Source organism: Pundamilia nyererei, unplaced genomic scaffold, assembly GCF_000239375.1.
Source record: "Pundamilia nyererei isolate P.nyererei 1_Seehausen unplaced genomic scaffold, PunNye1.0 scaffold00004, whole genome shotgun sequence".
NCBI classification, from domain to species: domain Eukaryota; kingdom Metazoa; phylum Chordata; class Actinopteri; order Cichliformes; family Cichlidae; genus Pundamilia; species Pundamilia nyererei.
Window position 1 is genome coordinate 4,545,563 of NW_005187405.1, and position 16,883 is coordinate 4,562,445.

A 16,883-nucleotide genomic window follows, 5' to 3' on the forward strand; every position below is an offset into this window, starting at 1 on the left:
TTGCTTCTAAATACACGTCTCTTCTCTCTCCACTCGCCTCTCATCAACCAGTCGAAGCACAGGCCAGGTTCTCTTTGAGATGTTAAAAAGTTATTTTTTTTCACAACTGGTTTAATTGTTGGGTTTCTCTCTAAAATATTGTAAAAGATTCAAATGAAATGATTAGAAAATACATGTTGTACTTCTTCTCATATTGTTTATGTATCTCTCTACTAAAGCTTGGAGGACAGACAACTCAAACGCAGCTCTTGACTTTCTATAGAGCCAACCATATAGCCATATGGAGCCATGAAAATCACAAACGAGCAACAGAAGCAAACCAGCTATGTTTTTGCAGTGCATCTGCGAACATGCAGTAAATTTGCAATGAAAATTAAATGAATTCACAACTTCCTCTGCAGGAGCAGATATGGAAAGAATGAGAGCGATAAAAGCTCAAAGCCAGAAAAGACTTTGGGAAAGAGGAACTATGCAGCGGGAGGAAATAATTAGAGTAATAGAAAATAGTGTGAAACAGTTTATCTCGCTGAGAGAAAATCTTCAGGAAATTATGAATTCCCCACCCAAAAAAAGCAGTAATAGCTATTGTGTGCAGGCACTTGCCTATAGCAGCTAAAAAATCCTCCAAATGACCAATTAAAATTTTTTTTAAAAGGTCAGAGCTGGAGATTTGATAGAGCAGAAGAGAATGCGGCAACGTGTCTGCATCCAAAGTACGGAAACACGCTCCGTGGAAGGGATTACAGAGAGTGATGTTTACACCTCGGGGGAGAGGATGAGAAAACGAAGACAAAGAGGATATTCACGACTCGAGAACCACCTGGGAAGCCTGCGTCTCTCACACAGTGATTCAGAAACATGTGTACTTGCTGAAGGTTTAATAACTTGCAGTCATGTTTCTGCCCATTTTCATTCCACAAAGATGTCGCCTATGTTTTCCTCAGTGCGCTAATAAAAAGGGGGTGTGCAGTTGTGGGATATGCTGCTATACCTGTGTGTGCAATATTAATTCAGTTTCTACTGTGCATGCCAGATGTCATTGGACAAATTTTAGGTATTCACTTCTTTCTTTCTTTCTTTCTTTTTTTTTAACAACTTTTTATTTTCTCTTTTTATTCACCGGCACAATCTCTCTTAAACGCCCATTCCAGCTTTTTTTTTATATGTTTGTAGATATAAGCCTGACAGCTGTTTCCATGGATTCTTTTAATTATACTGCGTATACAGAACTGGATCTGAAGTGAAGGAAGCGCTTAGGAGTGTGCCGAAGCTTCACAAGAAGCATTAGTGAGAAAATGTAGCTGCCACACACAAATCATTTCAAACAGTGGAATACAAAGCATTTCCTAGTCATATGGCTCAACACTTAGCTGATAGTCACATGTGCATTCGTTCTCTGCTTTAAAACTAACATCTTGGGGAGTGGGATGGTCTGTAGGAAAAAACAATAATTTGATCATCATCTTGGGCTGTTGTAATCTCTAATCGGCATTTTTTCATAGGTTTCATTGATTATTTATTTCAGGGATTCATGCACACTGCACAGCCTGTGAGATTTATAAACTCAGGCAACAGGAAAACAAATCAATCAATAAAATATAAAATAAAATACAAGCTGAAGATTTTTCTTTCTTTAGAAATCACTATTTTTGAAGAAATCTGCTCCAAATACCCAATAAACAAATACATGTATCATCAAGACAAATAAATTGGTAATCACAATCAAACAGTCAAATGAATACTCCAACTTCATACATGCATTTGCATCTACTAAATTTGTTGCTGTAATGCTGTATAGGCATAGGATTTCCCCTCTGAGGAGCGTCTTAGCTGAAGTACAAAGATCTCCCAGCATATCCTGTGGTTCACACCTACAGACGGAATATATGTGTGTTTTCTAGGGTGTGTCACATTGCAAAAACAAGAAAGAAAATCATACTGCATGACCTCAATTGAAACGGCAGTAGCCATTGGTTTGTCTTTGAAGCAGCTGGAGTAACAGAAAGAACGCTCTCATACAGCCGTAGCAAGATCCTTGACACTTCAAATTCTCGCCTAAACTAAAGAAAGCACCGCTGGAGGGGACATGAGTCGCAGCAGCATGGCAATGGTACACATGCACATTAACGTAACTGAAGAAAAAGCTAAATACAAACGTCTGCAGTCATGCACAAACACAGTTTTGCACATGAGGACAGAAAATGAAAAGAAAGCAGTTTTTAAACTCTAGGAGCCGTGCACGGTGCACACATTCACGGCACACCCACGAAGATTCACTTCTAGGCTCGTGGAGACACCGGGTACACATGTGCACACACATCTGCACCCAACCTTCCCCTTTCCCTGCTCCACTATCCCCCACTCGCTTCCACACACATAGAAACATACACACAACTAGAGACACTGAAGGAGCTTGCTGTGATGAGGGAATAATTCTCCTTTTGACACAACCAATTCCTCTGAAGACAAAAGAGGAATCATACACTGACACACTGCAGCCCTCTGAGGGAAGCAACACACAAGCCCCTGATTCCACACACACACACACACACACACACACACACACACAGACACACATGCCTGATGCAAAGACACCGCCACCCCCTGTTATCTGTGCTGTCATCTGTGTGTCTGCTGTTTCTGTGTGTGTGTTAACATAGAGGGCTCTACATGTGAAGTCCTTCTCTTGCATTTGATAAGTGACAGTGAACATAAGACAATGGGAGCCCAAGATGAGAGAAGAGGAAGTGGTGGCTGTCAGTGAAACTCACATAGGTCAGAGAGGAAGCAGATGATGCTTGTCAAGATAGTACATCACATTCTAAAAGCCAGCCGCCAGTCTCTCAGACCACCTCAATTTCTTACCTTTTACAAGGTGTGGGAAATAGTTGTAATTTTCTGACATTAGTCATAGGAAGTGAAAACAAAAATAACAGCAGGTTGGTCAGTCTGCCAAAAAAAATGAGTCAAATTAAGTAGTTGATGCTTTCCTCCGGCACATTTGCATGTTTCTAACAGGCTTTTCGAGAATAAACAGTGATTACACAAGGACTTTTTAAAAAGAGGTTGTTTTCCTTTAACCGTTTTCCTTGTCATAATTTATCATTTTTTTGTGTGTTATATTTATTTATTTCGTTTTCTTACAGTTGGTTAAGAGGGCGGGGCAGGACAAGAAAAACCAAGCAGACCAACCAGGGCAGGCCAAGTCAGCCAGCAGTCCATCTCTCTCTCTCTCTCTCTCTGTGTGTTAACTTCAAACATGCTGTGGTCTGTTTCATGCTCCCTGCAGCCCATTATGGCTTAATGCTTCAAGAGGCTTCTCACTGACTTCAGCATTTAACAACTTTGGTGTTTTCAGTTGGTACACTAGCACACACACACACACACACACACAGAAATGCACGCTCACAAACACTCTTGTGCTACACACAAACAAGCACAGACAGGAGCCCAGATGCAGGAATTGACAGACTTTAAACTGCAGCAGAGTTATGAGCCTGCACGCTGTGATACTGAAACAACTGTTGCTTTTGCTTTAATCTGTTTGAAGAGGAAGACCAACAGAAGCATGGAGCTTTATGCTGACATCAACCTTCAAATAAGCTTCAGCTCTCTTATCTTCGAGTCAGTTAATGAGTTCCATTCATATGTAATTCTGTGTGATCAATTAGTTATCCAGCATAAGGAGAATAAGAACACCACATCAGTGGGGATAAGGGATAGAGATAGGGCTAACACTTATCTCAACACACACAGTATTTTCTATTTATGTTTAAGTTTGCTGAGTCCCTTTATCTACAAAGAGTCCTTTATAGAAAAGGGACTACACGTGTGATCATTTATCCATCCGGCTTACATGCTTGCATAACTTGTGCACTGCAGACTTGCACTGTTGGATGTGTTAGTGTTAAAGTGTAACGAAATTCAACCTAGTGAGATAATTTAAGAAAAAAACTATATTTTTTTTCTTTTTCTTTTTCTACTACGTAAGGATACTTAAGGCAAAAATGAGCCAAATACACCTAAAAAACATGTAACTTAAGACATTAGGTTGTTATATTAGTAGAATTTCAAACTCAATACAGATACCCAGAACAATACAAGCTATTTAATACCACTGTCAGAACCAAGGGAAAAAAAATGACCAGTGTGATAGCGTTAAATTGCCATCAACAGACAGACAGAACAGACATTTGGTGCCTAGCACCGACATTAACATTGCCATTTTATTATTAGCCCTAGCTGCTAGCTACTACCTTAATGATAACAGATGGCTAATGTGGCTATGGGGTAACTGCTAACAGTTAAAGAGCTAACAGTTAAAGCCGTGTGCCAGCTCAGTTAACATTTATGGGAACTATTCAATACTTCAGTGTTGTTAAAACTGGAGCTTTACTGACTTTAATCTAGAATTCCCACATAAAGTGTTGTTCAGTGTTGTGAACATCAACTACTTCAGCTGGTAGCGAAGAGACAGGCCTGCCTATGTGCATTTGTGAAGTGTGCAAACTGGAAATGCTAAAGACTGCACTGCTGGTATTGGCACTTTTGCAAATGACTAATGTAATCTGATTGCCTTTTTTTTTAGAATCCATCAGTGTCTGAGTACCGATTTTTTTATTTGTTTTGACAATCCTGCTTGGACATGGACGTGACGAGAATACGTCCACCTGCAGTCACATTTATGCAACACGTGTATTTAAGCTGAGATGTTGCATTTAAAGCATTATTTCCACAAATATTAACCATACATCTAATCACAGTGCAATTATTTTGATGGCTATATGTATAGAGACTGAGAACAGAGTCCCTAGGACTGCTTTTACCAAGTGTGCTTTCATTATATACTTCACAGCAAAGGAAACTAACAAAGGGGGAAAAAAGTAAATGTAAAATGTAAAACTAATATTTTAATAGTGCAAAGTGCTTAACCAAGCTTGTCTTCATTTCCTGCAAACGCACTTTCATTATAGTATAGCTCTTTGCTGTTACAATAACATAATGCATCCACTTGAGAGTAAGCTAATAAGAACACAGTGGGACAATGATGTCCAAATAATCTGTAAGACTGTGGAATTATTTTTTTATTATCCTTACTGGCATGAGAGTACATTGCTGAGGGTGCATAAATGATACGACACCACAAGCGTCTTACTGCAACTTTCCAAATATAATCTATATTTTAATAAAATACCCATTTACTTTGGGAGGCTTTTTAGCCTTTATTATGATAGGACAATTGAAAGTCCTATCATAAAAACCCCAGAGCAAATTTGAACATGGGCCTCTGCAATAGCCATACAAAAATAGTGCTGCTCAAGATAGTAAGCAATACTAGCACCCATAATTTCACCATTTACTATTTGTTTGCTGTTGTGGAGTTGATTTTGCAGCCTTTCTGTGGCTTGCCAGCTTTTTTTTTTTTTACTGGCAATGGACTTCTTCTACATTTAACCTCTGGCTGAAAAGAGGAGTAAGGGGAAGCAAACACTCTTAGCAGCCAGTATTTTAATATTATTAATTTAATATTATTAGCCTTAGTCAAAGAGATGAGAGGAGTAACCAGCTTTTAACTTCAGTGCTACTTTCCCCCCCTAAATTCTAAGTGAAGCTGTCGAGTTCAAAACATTCTCATACTTCTCATGGTGGGCTGCCATACAGACCAGTCCATATTTCCAGCCACAAGCCAGTCTTTAGTCAAGAAGAGTTCCTAGCAGCCTTGGTAAATAGCAGTCCTACTGTATCATTAGCCAAACACTGGTTATAATGACACTCCAGAGCACTGTGCAACTCACAGTCAGTGTGTAGCAACCAGCAACCAACAACACAAATACAGCATGGGAAAATCAATGGCATACCAAAATGTTACCAGCCTTCCTGCAGATGTCTCATACAGCTTGTCTCTTTGTATAGGCTTATGTGACATTGAGGATCTAACGCTCGGTGGCTGCCAACTGCTTTCAAAGAGTGCCTGGCGCCTCTCTCTTTAAGAGCCGATGAGAGAGAAACACAGAGAGATGAAGAATGTCATCCCCTGAAAGACAACAGGATAAGTCATCAAGACTGTCATGATGGGGTGGGACAGGGAGGGGGCAGCGCAGCGAGGAGACATAAAAATCAATCATCCATTTTTGGTAAACATGGATGAAAAAAAAAGCTGTTTCCAAAACTGATTACACTCTACAGAGCCGAAATAGCATCATCATGCTCATTTAAAAGCATCAATCAGCTCACTTTAGCCCCTGTGAACTTGTTTAAGGAGCTCAAATTATAGTTCCCCCCTGGTCCGGTAAGCATTACGTCAACACAGTGATAACAAACAGCTCACCCATAACTCAATAGCTCTCCTCCTCGTGGCTTTTTCTGCAGGGCAAATTACTTAAGAGTAGGGGACTATCCAAGATGCTAAAGGAGGCACATCCATGTGTATCTAGGAACCTTTATTCACTGCTGACTGAGGATAATCAGATGGAGCCTGTGATATGGGGTCAGATTTACTGCACATGTATACTTAATGCCTTAAAAAAAGTCAAATTAACAGAAATGAACTTAGTTCAGAACTTGTCTATCTTGTTCAAATTTGATTTACTTAGATGTCCATGCACAAGATTTATACATCTTAAAAAAGAAATTTAGTGTTTGGCTCATAACTGCACGAACTGCTTTCCATGCCTGAGTAATAATTATTTCATAAACTGTGCAGTGGCCATGAAAAAAGGATTTCAAAGTACTGAAAGTCGACATCATTTTCACAGTTGGAATGCAACTCTTCCTCCCAAAACTGAGTCACTCAGCATGTGACCTTGAGTCAGGCCCAGCCAATACTTTACACTGATCGAACCCCCGTGTCACAGCAGGAAACAAACTCTGCAAATGTCAGAGATCAACTGCAGCATTCAGGCGGCTCATATTTTGGAGGAATAAATTAAATCCTTCTTTTTTGGGGTTTTTTTTACACGATTTTTAAAATGCCTCAATTGAGCACCTGAAGTGTATTTTATGCTAGAGAACAAAAAAATAGAGACACAAGGAAAGTATTGCTGATGTGCAAAGCCTACCCATTGTCTCATCTGTCTTTTTTCTCATCCTCAGTTCCTGTGTCTCCCTCTCCTCTCTCAATGAGGAGGCATTGACCCCAAACTTAAGTAAGCTCCACGTCATTGATTGAAACAAGTGATACAGTTAATGTCGTGACAAGACAGATTCCCTCTTTAAAGCATTATGGATTACAGTCATTTAGAAGAAGGGGGTATCTCTAAGGAACCAGGGCTGGTGTTAATTCCGTCAATTGATTTATTCAATGTGTCTGTCAAGTAAATGAGAAGTGTCCACTTACCACTTGGCCCTTTACTGCTAACTAAAGATAAATGGAGTGATGATTTTTTTTTTACAAGTTATCTGCTTTCTATAGCACTGTCAAATTTGATCTTTTCAACTACCCTACCTAAGAGTGTAAACACTTGAAAGGGTCTACTTTGCGTTATCGTGCTCCCCATTCACACTCATCCTGTTGCCTCTCAGAGAGAGCTCAACATTAAGCAGAAAACTAAGAGAGTTTAAAAAGAATATCGGACTTTTCTAAACCACATCCCCCCCCCCTTTTTTTTCCTGCATCCACACTGTGTTGTGTTAGAAACTAACCGGAAAACAGATCACAGTTTTGTGCAAGGGTCAAGGGTGTGAGATGCGTGACACTCTTGTCTCGGAACTGTTCAGTCTGTGCTGACCAACCTCTCAATCTTCACAGGGGAGGCGAGTTTATCTGCTGCTGCTGGCTCTCGGGACGGGGAATTGGACAGTGGAGGAAAAAAGTGTATGTCAATCTGGGATAGGAAAAGGAGTCTTTTTGCAAAATCCAAATGTAAATTGAGTAGATTGCTTTGTATGTGTTGCCATCTACTTTTTTTTTTTTTTTAACTTTTCTTTGAAAGGCACTTGCTGCATTCAGAGTCTGCGGAAATGGAAAAAGTTCAAAAAGAGTTTAAAAGTGAGTGATGTTCCATTTGAATCTACATAAAAAACGGGACCATGAGCATAGATGTCCTGTCCTTGCATGTGTGATACTGTAACTATAGAGCAGAAAAGTGTGTGTGTGTGTGTGTGTGTGTGTGTGTGTGTGTGTGTGTGTGTGTGTGTGTGTTTATATGCTTGAAAGCATTGCACTGAATTCCAGGGGAGGCAAACATGCAATCATCTAAACTGCAAAGGGGCTTGTGACTGCCTTACATCAGCCCCTGAATGACACAGTGAGCAGCATCATATTTGCATGGTTACAGCACATGGTCAAGTGACTGGCAATTTATAGGCTGGCAATTCCCCACAAGAGGATGACACAGTTTAAAGAAGAGGCAGAATTAGGGAGTGTCTTTAGGAGTTAGCAGCTTTTTTTTTTTGTTTTTCTAATGAAGGAAAACTGAAAGTGAAGCACATATCATATATCTGTGTTTCCAAAATGCTGAGTGTGGGATGATTTCTCATAGTTTTGATCAGGAATCAAATAGACAGATTGCCTGGGCTGTCATACTATCTTTTCAAAGCGGTGTTTCATCTTAAGACATACAGAGCTCTTGTGCTTTACCATGTGACATGAAAGATGGATATCTTCTCTGCTTTCAGTTACACCAGAAAAAAAACCCGAAAAACTTTTTGATGAAGGCACCGTTGAGTTACAATTTCCTGTAGATCCTCTGTGTGCACAAAATTAAGAGTTTGTGAACCAATGTCATTTATACACAACTTGGATATACACAGCCTAGTGGTGACTTTGTCCCAATCAGTCTACCATTCTTAGCGGGATTTTGCAAAGAGATTATGATACTGTTTAAAGCAGCTGTGTGGCTCTTACGGGTATAATTAACGTGTTTTTGCGTGTCATTTACAGTTTTAGGGGTAAAGATGAGGTGTAGTGCGCACAACACGAACAAAAGCTTACCTGATATTTCAAACTGAGGGACATCTTCCACAAGGAACCCCTTTCCTTTGTAAAACACCTTGATATCAGAACAACTCCGGGCTTTGCTCGTCCCTTTTTCCCCATAAGCTGGTGCCGTTAGAGAGCACACTGCCAGCGCCGCTATAATGAAGGAATCCATGCCGGCCGACCACATAGAGTCTAATTGTGTCTATGGACTCAGTCAAGTGCAAATCCGACCGAACACCGAGTTCTACTCGGAGTAGCAGACTCCCGGCTTCTTTAAATTGGGGTTGCTTGGCCCTGTTGTGCGTAAAATATCCTCCACCTTCCTGTCTTCCCTCTGCCCCTTCAGTGCGTCTGCTAAGTCTGTGTCTGCAATCCGCAAACTGCTGCCGGCACAGGAGCGATTCCTCCAAGCGCAGAGGTCCCGTCTCTTCTCACTTCTAAAGCTGGCCGCTGTGAAGAGGGCAGGAGCTTTCTTTCCCCCCCTCAATTAATCTTCTCACGCAGATTGCCAAAATGAGCGGGTCTCTTCTCTCGTATATCCAATGATTTTCTTGTCTTTTCTTTTTCTTTTTTTTTTCTTTTTTGGCTTACCTGCACGGAGAGAGGCGGAAGATAAAAAAAAAAAACAGGTTACCCGTTAGCCGCTTTTAAAAACAAAGAAACAAAAAAATAGTCAAAATTGCAACGTGCTGGTTAAAAACCACGCAGCTATGTTGTGTTGATTCATACCTACCGGTGACGAGCTGTGTAAAGAGATGTACAGAGGCAAGTACCGCAGCTCAGGGGTTTCTGGACGATGCTGTGCCAGCGCTACCACTCTGTGGAGTGAGAAGGAGGCGGAGAGAGAGGGAGAAAGGGGAGAGCGAGGGAGAGAGCGAGAGAGAGAGAGAGAGAGAGAGAAGGGGGAGCCCATAGGTTTCATGATACTCTTCCAATTTTTGTTTCATTCTGTTGTATCTATTAGTTATTTTTGGACACGTTTCAGAGTAAACTTACAGTTTAACAGGTTTTTTTTTTAGCTTTGTGAAGCCTCCGAGGCATCCTGGTAGTCTGTGCACGATAAGGTGGTCTGGATCTGAGTTAAAGAACGTCCTCTACGCCTCTGACAGCTTGTTAGCCACCGACCGGGTGTCACAGATGAATTGTGGGCCCGCCCCTGCGCCCAGGTGCCCACCCACAATACAGGTCAGCCCTGAGAAGCGTCTCCTCCAGTCTGCAGAGCATTTGTGTACATCACTCCTCAAGGTGCAATTACTCCGCCAGCAAGTCATTACCTGCCTTGATGCCGTTCCCGGCTTACCTGTCACCCGCTGAATGCCTTCGTTAACTTCATTTTCTGTACGTGTTAATATCAAGCGCGAGAATGAACAAGCCCGAGAATGTTTTTAAATTGCTTTTAGGCCTCATGTGACCTTTTGGGCATCAAACACGCTTTTATTATATGTCAAGTAATGACCCTTCACGTCCTATTGGTTTATTGTAGCATAGATGTCAAAATAACAAAAAGTTGAAAAGATAATCTACATTTTTAGTTTATTCATTAGATTTAATAGGATCAGTGACTTCAAACACTGCAGGCAGTGTTTCTTTTTTCCTTCCTTCCTTCCTTCCTTCCTTCCTTCCTTCCTTCCTTCCTTCCTTCGGATAGCCAGGAATAGAAAGGGCTGTTAGAAGAGTGCAAGCCTCATACCACACCTACCACATAACCACGCACGTGGGCATAAGATTAAAAAAAATTTAAAAAAAAGATTATGGGGTTGTTTTAATGCAATACACAACTTTTTCAAAAAGCCTTCAACTGAGTCAATGATATGGATGTCTGGATTTACATTGTGTCACATAAATTAAGAGACATATGCAGTTACTTTACTTAAAATAATATCCCATTAGTCATTTCAGTGCGTGAAACTGAATCAGACAGTATTTAATGGTGTCACTCCCGTGGGAGATGCTTTTTAAAGGCTTGTTTGCACAAGAAGATGCCTCTGCAAATCATCTCACCGACACATGGAAAAAAAAAACCTCCCGTGCAGTCCGTGCAGTAAGTGGGCATCGTCTGACAGATAGAAAAACCGAACTGAAAGGCAGAGAGAGAGAGAGAATGGGAGAGATCCACATGGCATGCACAGTCATTTCCTGCCTCTAAATCATTCTATTTATGTAGACTGACTATGTTTATGAATCCATTAGGAAATGTGACTCTATAATTAGTCTGTTCCTCATCACTGGATGAGTCCAAACAAAAAGGACAGAATCTCGGATATCACCAAATGACAAATGGCTGCGCTCGCTGCCCATTATTGCAGCTCTAAAGTGAGTGGGCATGAATTACACCTTCGCTCTGCAATGTCAAGTGTCTTCCTCATATTTGCTCATGTGTGGAGTTTTTTTTTTTTTTTTTGGAAAATCACCATTGCAGTTAGTCTGCTAGAAGTTCAGGAATGTGCAGCTCTGTGCCACACAGCAGACCGAACCCACTCGCTAATTATGTGTAATAATGTTGCTTCACTTTTCTTGTTGCGCCAAGGGGAAAAGCAGGCAGCGCTAAGCACATGTGGCCAGAGGTTAAGTCTGGTGGGCTCAAAGTGTGTCAGCAATAATATGTCAGCCAGTATTATATATGGGTTTGTGTATGCCTGACCTTTATGTGTATATGTGTCTGTGTCAAAGGCGGTTGGTGTGTGTAATGTGAGTTTATGTGTCTGACTGGGACCCACATGTGGCCATAGGTCGGCAGAGCTGTCGGAGAACTGATTGGCCCTCTACTGTCTGGCATCAAGATTATGTAATTAATGCTCAGTAAAGCCACAGAACAGCCATGTTTTCTTCAGGCTGCCTCTCATTGAAGTTTTATTGGCTCTGACCATGAAAGGCCCCCTAATGAAGGGCAGGATGCTGGGGGAAGTTGAGGAGACTGGGGAGAGCAGATGAGGGGAGGCAGAATGGTAGCAAAGAAAGAAGAGAGCATGGGGTGAGAGGCCACTCGTTTTAGCCTACTTGTGCAGTAATTATGTGGTGAGCATCTCTACAGAAATACTATAGATGTTAGACTAAATCTTCCTAGAAAAAAACCCTCACGCTTGGTTCGAAACTGGATAGTTGTAAAGGGAAATTCTTATGCTTTCCTTCAGAAAAAAATTGCAGCAAATTAAACGTCTTTTCGTGTAAAAGACACAGCATAGTATAAATAAACTATGAAGAGAAAAGTATTGGGCCAAATATCTTAATCTTTGAATTCAGGTGTTTTTGGTCTTGTTGTCACATGATTATAAAGTCAAGCACCTAGCCGTGCAGTCTGTCTTTGCAAGCACATGTGCAAGAATGAGTCACCTTAAGAAAGCTTACCGAATTCAAGCACGGTGTGTTAATAGGATTGTGGCATCCATTGTGGCAACAAGACAGTTTGGGAAGTTTCTTCCTTTCTAGACATTCCACCATCAGCTGTAAGTGCAACGGGAAGGATTTAGGAACCACAGCCACAAAACTTTAGACCACATAAAGTTACAAAGGGGGGGTTGCCAGCTGCTGAAACGCGTAGTGCATAAACGTTGCCAATGCTCTTCTGGTTCAGTAACTGCATAGTTCCAAGCCTCATTTCACTTTAACATCAGCATGAACACTGAGTACCAGGAGCTGCATGGTGTGGATTTCCACAGCAAGCAGCTCCTGTAGTACTTTTGTTCATATACTGTGTAATAAACTGTTAATAGTTATCAGTAAATTGCCCATTTAAAAGGTTACTGCAGGTTACAAGAGTATGAAGAAATCACAGTAGTTTGTATTTTTAAGACAGTTGATCCATAACAGAGTTCATTGGGACCCCACTATTCCATTTTTTGTCCACCTAGTGCAGCAACAGTAACCCTGAACCACAACTCAAGGGTTATCTTATCAGTGCTGTTGCTGTCTGTTGTCAGTACTTTCTCTCCTCCTTTGTCATTGCAACAGATTTACAGTTGGACCATTTTGTTTTTCGTTAGGGATAGCCATGTTGAAATGTGATACTAAGCATTATTAGGCTCACCTCTGGGGCTTTAACAAGTCATTCTCCCACTGCATTGCCTAATAAAAGATCAATAAACAGAACTGTAATTTGAAGGGAAACACTGGGTAATAAATCACTTTGAAACTGACTCATTTATAGTAATTAAAGAAAATGGCTTTGCCTTGTATAAATATTCATATTTAGGAAAGGAATTTTATATAAAATGGTTTGGAATAAACTTAAATTGTAATTTTATTTCCCCACAGCAGCCTTTAGATTACTGTACAAGGTTCTACTTTCTGCCTCTTAATAACTGGACTGAAATGCGCGTGCCAGAATTCATTGCTGTCAAATGCAAGACCTCTGTGTTTTCCAATTTAGTTACATTGTTTGTATAAGAAAAGTAATTGTGAAACCTGCACATGTTAATGTCAGCTTTTCTGGGAAATTCCCCATTGACTGTAATGCCTCCATTGCGTGGCACCTTCTGAAAATGAAAACTAAAGGAGTGGAAAGTTGTTCTTGAAACCACATCTAGATTTCAACAGTGTGAGTGCACTCGGGTCTCAAAGGGGTTAAAACATTGCTTGAGAGACAGAAAAAGCAGGCGCTGATGCAAGAGGCAAACAGTGGCAAAATCTCTTATTATGTATTGCCTATTCATTTCTTATGGCATCATTGTATTACTGACTGTGTCCATAGTTATATTGCGCTTATACAGCATGCAATTTCCATATATTTTCAAGTATGTACACAAATAGGCAATATCGTCCTTCTGCTGAAAGTCAGCTTACATATGTTACTGGTGCTCTCATCGCACCCTCTAATAGAGTTTTATGAAGACATTAAAGACAGAAAGAGCAGTTTAAAGCCAGATCTGATAAAAGGCACACACAGACACACACAAACACACACCCCTGACAAAATGTGATGTAGTGAAGGAACTGCAGCAGTGGCCAGTGTACAGGGCTCCCGGCAAGGCCTCAGCATGGTTTTTATGTAAATATAAGTGTGCTGTTTCAACAAATGTAATCGGCCTTTAGAGCGAGATCATTGTGTCCTCTCCCTAAAACCAGTCTCATCCCGGGCTCTTGCAGATAGCATCGATTCTGCATCCTCTCTGGGTTTTTATGTCAACCATTAGCCAGAGTTCAGCACATTCACTGGAGTGCTCAAGTGTGTATGCATCACTCACTTGATCTGTCTCCCTCCTTTCTTGTTTCTCAGTCAATGCCTCTTTGCATCAGTCAGTTTCATTTACATTTTCTCTCTGTTTTGCCATTTTTTTCCTTCCTTGTACGAGCGTGGCGAGTCCAAACGATCATACCTACATCCTTACACGTTTAAACACTTTAAAAAACAAAAGTTTGAGTTGTTTTAAAGCTTGTTTTTTTCTTCTTGCTAGCCATTTTGCATTGCCATTTTTGATCTACTTTATTGTCCCCTTGATCACATTTACCCAGCATCTGTCTGTGCACACGCAGCTTCCAGAAAAACCTAGATTTGCCCATCTCCAAACACGGAGCCCTCCACAGTTGCCAAAGACAGATGATGACAGAAAAAGGAGAAATGTTGATGGTTAGTGCAAAGGGTAGACAGATTATATTGTAGAGAAAAATGAGAAATAGAGAAGGAAACTGTGGAGGGGGGTGGGTGAGCTTATGAGGCAAGATAAGGAGGGGAGAGAATATGATGATGGATGACTTAGGGAAAATGACAGAGAAGTGAGCTGAGGGGAGAAAGCGGCAGGGAGGGATTTGCATTCAGAATGGTGAGGATAAAGTGCAGGAAATAGAAGAAATAGAGAACTTTCAGTGAACAGGAGCAGGGAAAAAATAATTGGAATTAAGTGAAAATGGCAAATGGTCCTTTGATTCTTTGGGTTGATCTCGCAAACAGGCACTGTCGTGGATGAGAAATGTCCCCCGTGGTGTGTTGCGTTGTGCTTTTGTATGTCTCTGTGGGCATCCTGGCACTGTTGCTGCTCAGTAATCTGAGCACATTCCAGTCTTTTCCATGCATGGAGAAAATCTTAGGTACACCCACAAAATGCTTTCCCAGAAATTACCACAGGACAGAGCGGCGTCCATGAAGTCTAATTGAAACACCACTTTCAATACCTTTCAATAATGATCACTGAACACATTTTTGATTTTGATTTTTGTTGACTGTATATTTTGCAGTGATATGTGACTTTATTCAAAAAAGGCAAAAAAATCTCTAATGCATACACAATGACAGACTCTACCCATGTGGCAGTGGTGTAACCTCATTCTTCCAACTTCATTCAATTACCTGCACACTATTTTTAGACGATCAGTTCTCCTTTTCTATTTCTCATATGTCTTTTCGAATGAATGAACTGCTCCTCTCATCTGTCTCTTGCTGTGAAAACTCATAAGCTTATGTGAAGAGATGACAAAATCTAAAATTTATGATAACCTCTTATGAATAACTCTCACACAAGTAATGATATATACTTTTAACCGGTGTGTTGGTAAAAGTCCATCTGGTCCTTTTTGGTTCCGATCCCTTTCATGTATCTAATTTAGGCTATTCTATGTTGTGTAAAGCTAAAAAGCATGACACAGATTTTCCAATCTTATGTTGCTTCTGTCCTAAACTAACATAGTGGCTAACATAGTAACATTTTTCTTTGTGTGTTCATTTCAACCAAATGCAGTATTAGGAAACAAAATAGCAAGTTTGGTGGTTAATATTTTCCTGGGAATATTTTTTTTTTTACAGTGACCTTGATATCATAACAGAAGTTGAAACAGTGATTCTGGCTGCAAAACTTCAATTTTGATACATGCAAAAGGCTCAGAGTCAGCTAAGCACGCATATCTTTTAGTCTGCTTCAGATCTTTGTTCAGATTGGCAGCATCTCCCTCTGTGGCCTCGGAAACTGTGGGAGGCCACATCTCTGTGGTTCTCAGCCCCCCTATGAGAAGTCCTACATTAATTTCCCACTAGAACAACTTCTATCCTGACATTCCTTCAACATTCCTCAGGCCTCCCCTGTAATGAAAGCATTTTATCACATGGCTTTGCCTTCATTTCTCCAATTTGTTTATAAAAAGATAGATTGCATGAAAAGTGGGATGAATAAAGCGTTGCCTGGGTTTGATGAACAGACACATGTACACTAATAGACATTAAGTGCTTTTTCTTACCACAAATATAAATTGTCAGTATTCTCTCTGTTTAAAACAAAACGCTTTTGAGAGCGCCAGAGCTTTGGTCGTGGTTTGTCTTAAGCCTTTTCTCTCGCCCACACTGATCAGAGTGAAGCTGCTAATGGGGAATTGCCATTTAGATGGATTGTTCACTTAGCGTTCCCCCCTTATGGCTATGTAAACTGGACTCTAAAACAAATCTAGTCTGTAAATCTGTCAAGTGAGACACAGTCTTTCTTTTGTTGGATTTTAAATGAAGCTGTATTGATGTGTGTATACACTCCAGAAGTGGAAAAATGCTGGGTGCGTCACCACTGATGAGTTTTTCATCATTTACAGCAGCAAATGTGACTAACATATGGCTACACAGCATGTAATGTTGTCACCATCAGTGATGCATGTGTGCCCATAGTGGGGCGGTATTTCTTTGGGGCCATCTGATGGAAAAGAGGCACTTTTTATGTATGTCACTTCTAACTGCAAGACTATCTATAAGTACAGTTTGACAAGGAGAGTAACACGTCAAGTAAACTCTCCAATAGTTTGATTAATAGGAGGTTTTGGCAAACTTCTTCCATCTTAGCGGTTATGTATAGACCAGAGCTGGTATGTACCCAGTGCTGTTTTCTCCAATTGGGACATCAAAACTCAACTAAGTAAAAACATACAGTTCAAGTTAAAACTTTTTCAACAGGTAATCAGTGAAGAAATCAGCTATAGTTTCACTAAAGTTGGCAAACACAGTTTTTCTTTAGCTACTTTTATATTTTAGAGAAAAATGTTGTTACATGTTTACAGG

The 16,883-nt window shown here is 40.5% G+C and overlaps 1 protein-coding gene across 2 annotated transcripts in view; it reads right to left on the reverse strand.

The window, feature by feature from the left end:
* The window catches only part of gpc1b (glypican 1b), a 60,973-nt gene extending 50,952 nt beyond the window's left edge, over nucleotides 1–10,021 (reverse strand). The window contains exons 1-3 of one of the 2 annotated variants that reach the window (XM_005721272.1): nucleotides 9,917–10,021; nucleotides 9,654–9,738; nucleotides 8,933–9,511 (exon numbers count right to left, since the gene is read on the reverse strand). In XM_005721272.1, coding sequence (XP_005721329.1) covers nucleotides 8,933–9,107 — 175 coding nt within the window. In that variant the 5' untranslated portion in view covers nucleotides 9,108–9,511; nucleotides 9,654–9,738; nucleotides 9,917–10,021. Of the gene's footprint in view, nucleotides 1–8,932; nucleotides 9,512–9,649; nucleotides 9,739–9,916 lie in introns of both variants that reach the window. The other variant, XM_005721273.1, reaches the window with a different exon arrangement.
* Nucleotides 10,022–16,883: the final 6,862 nt, after the last annotated feature.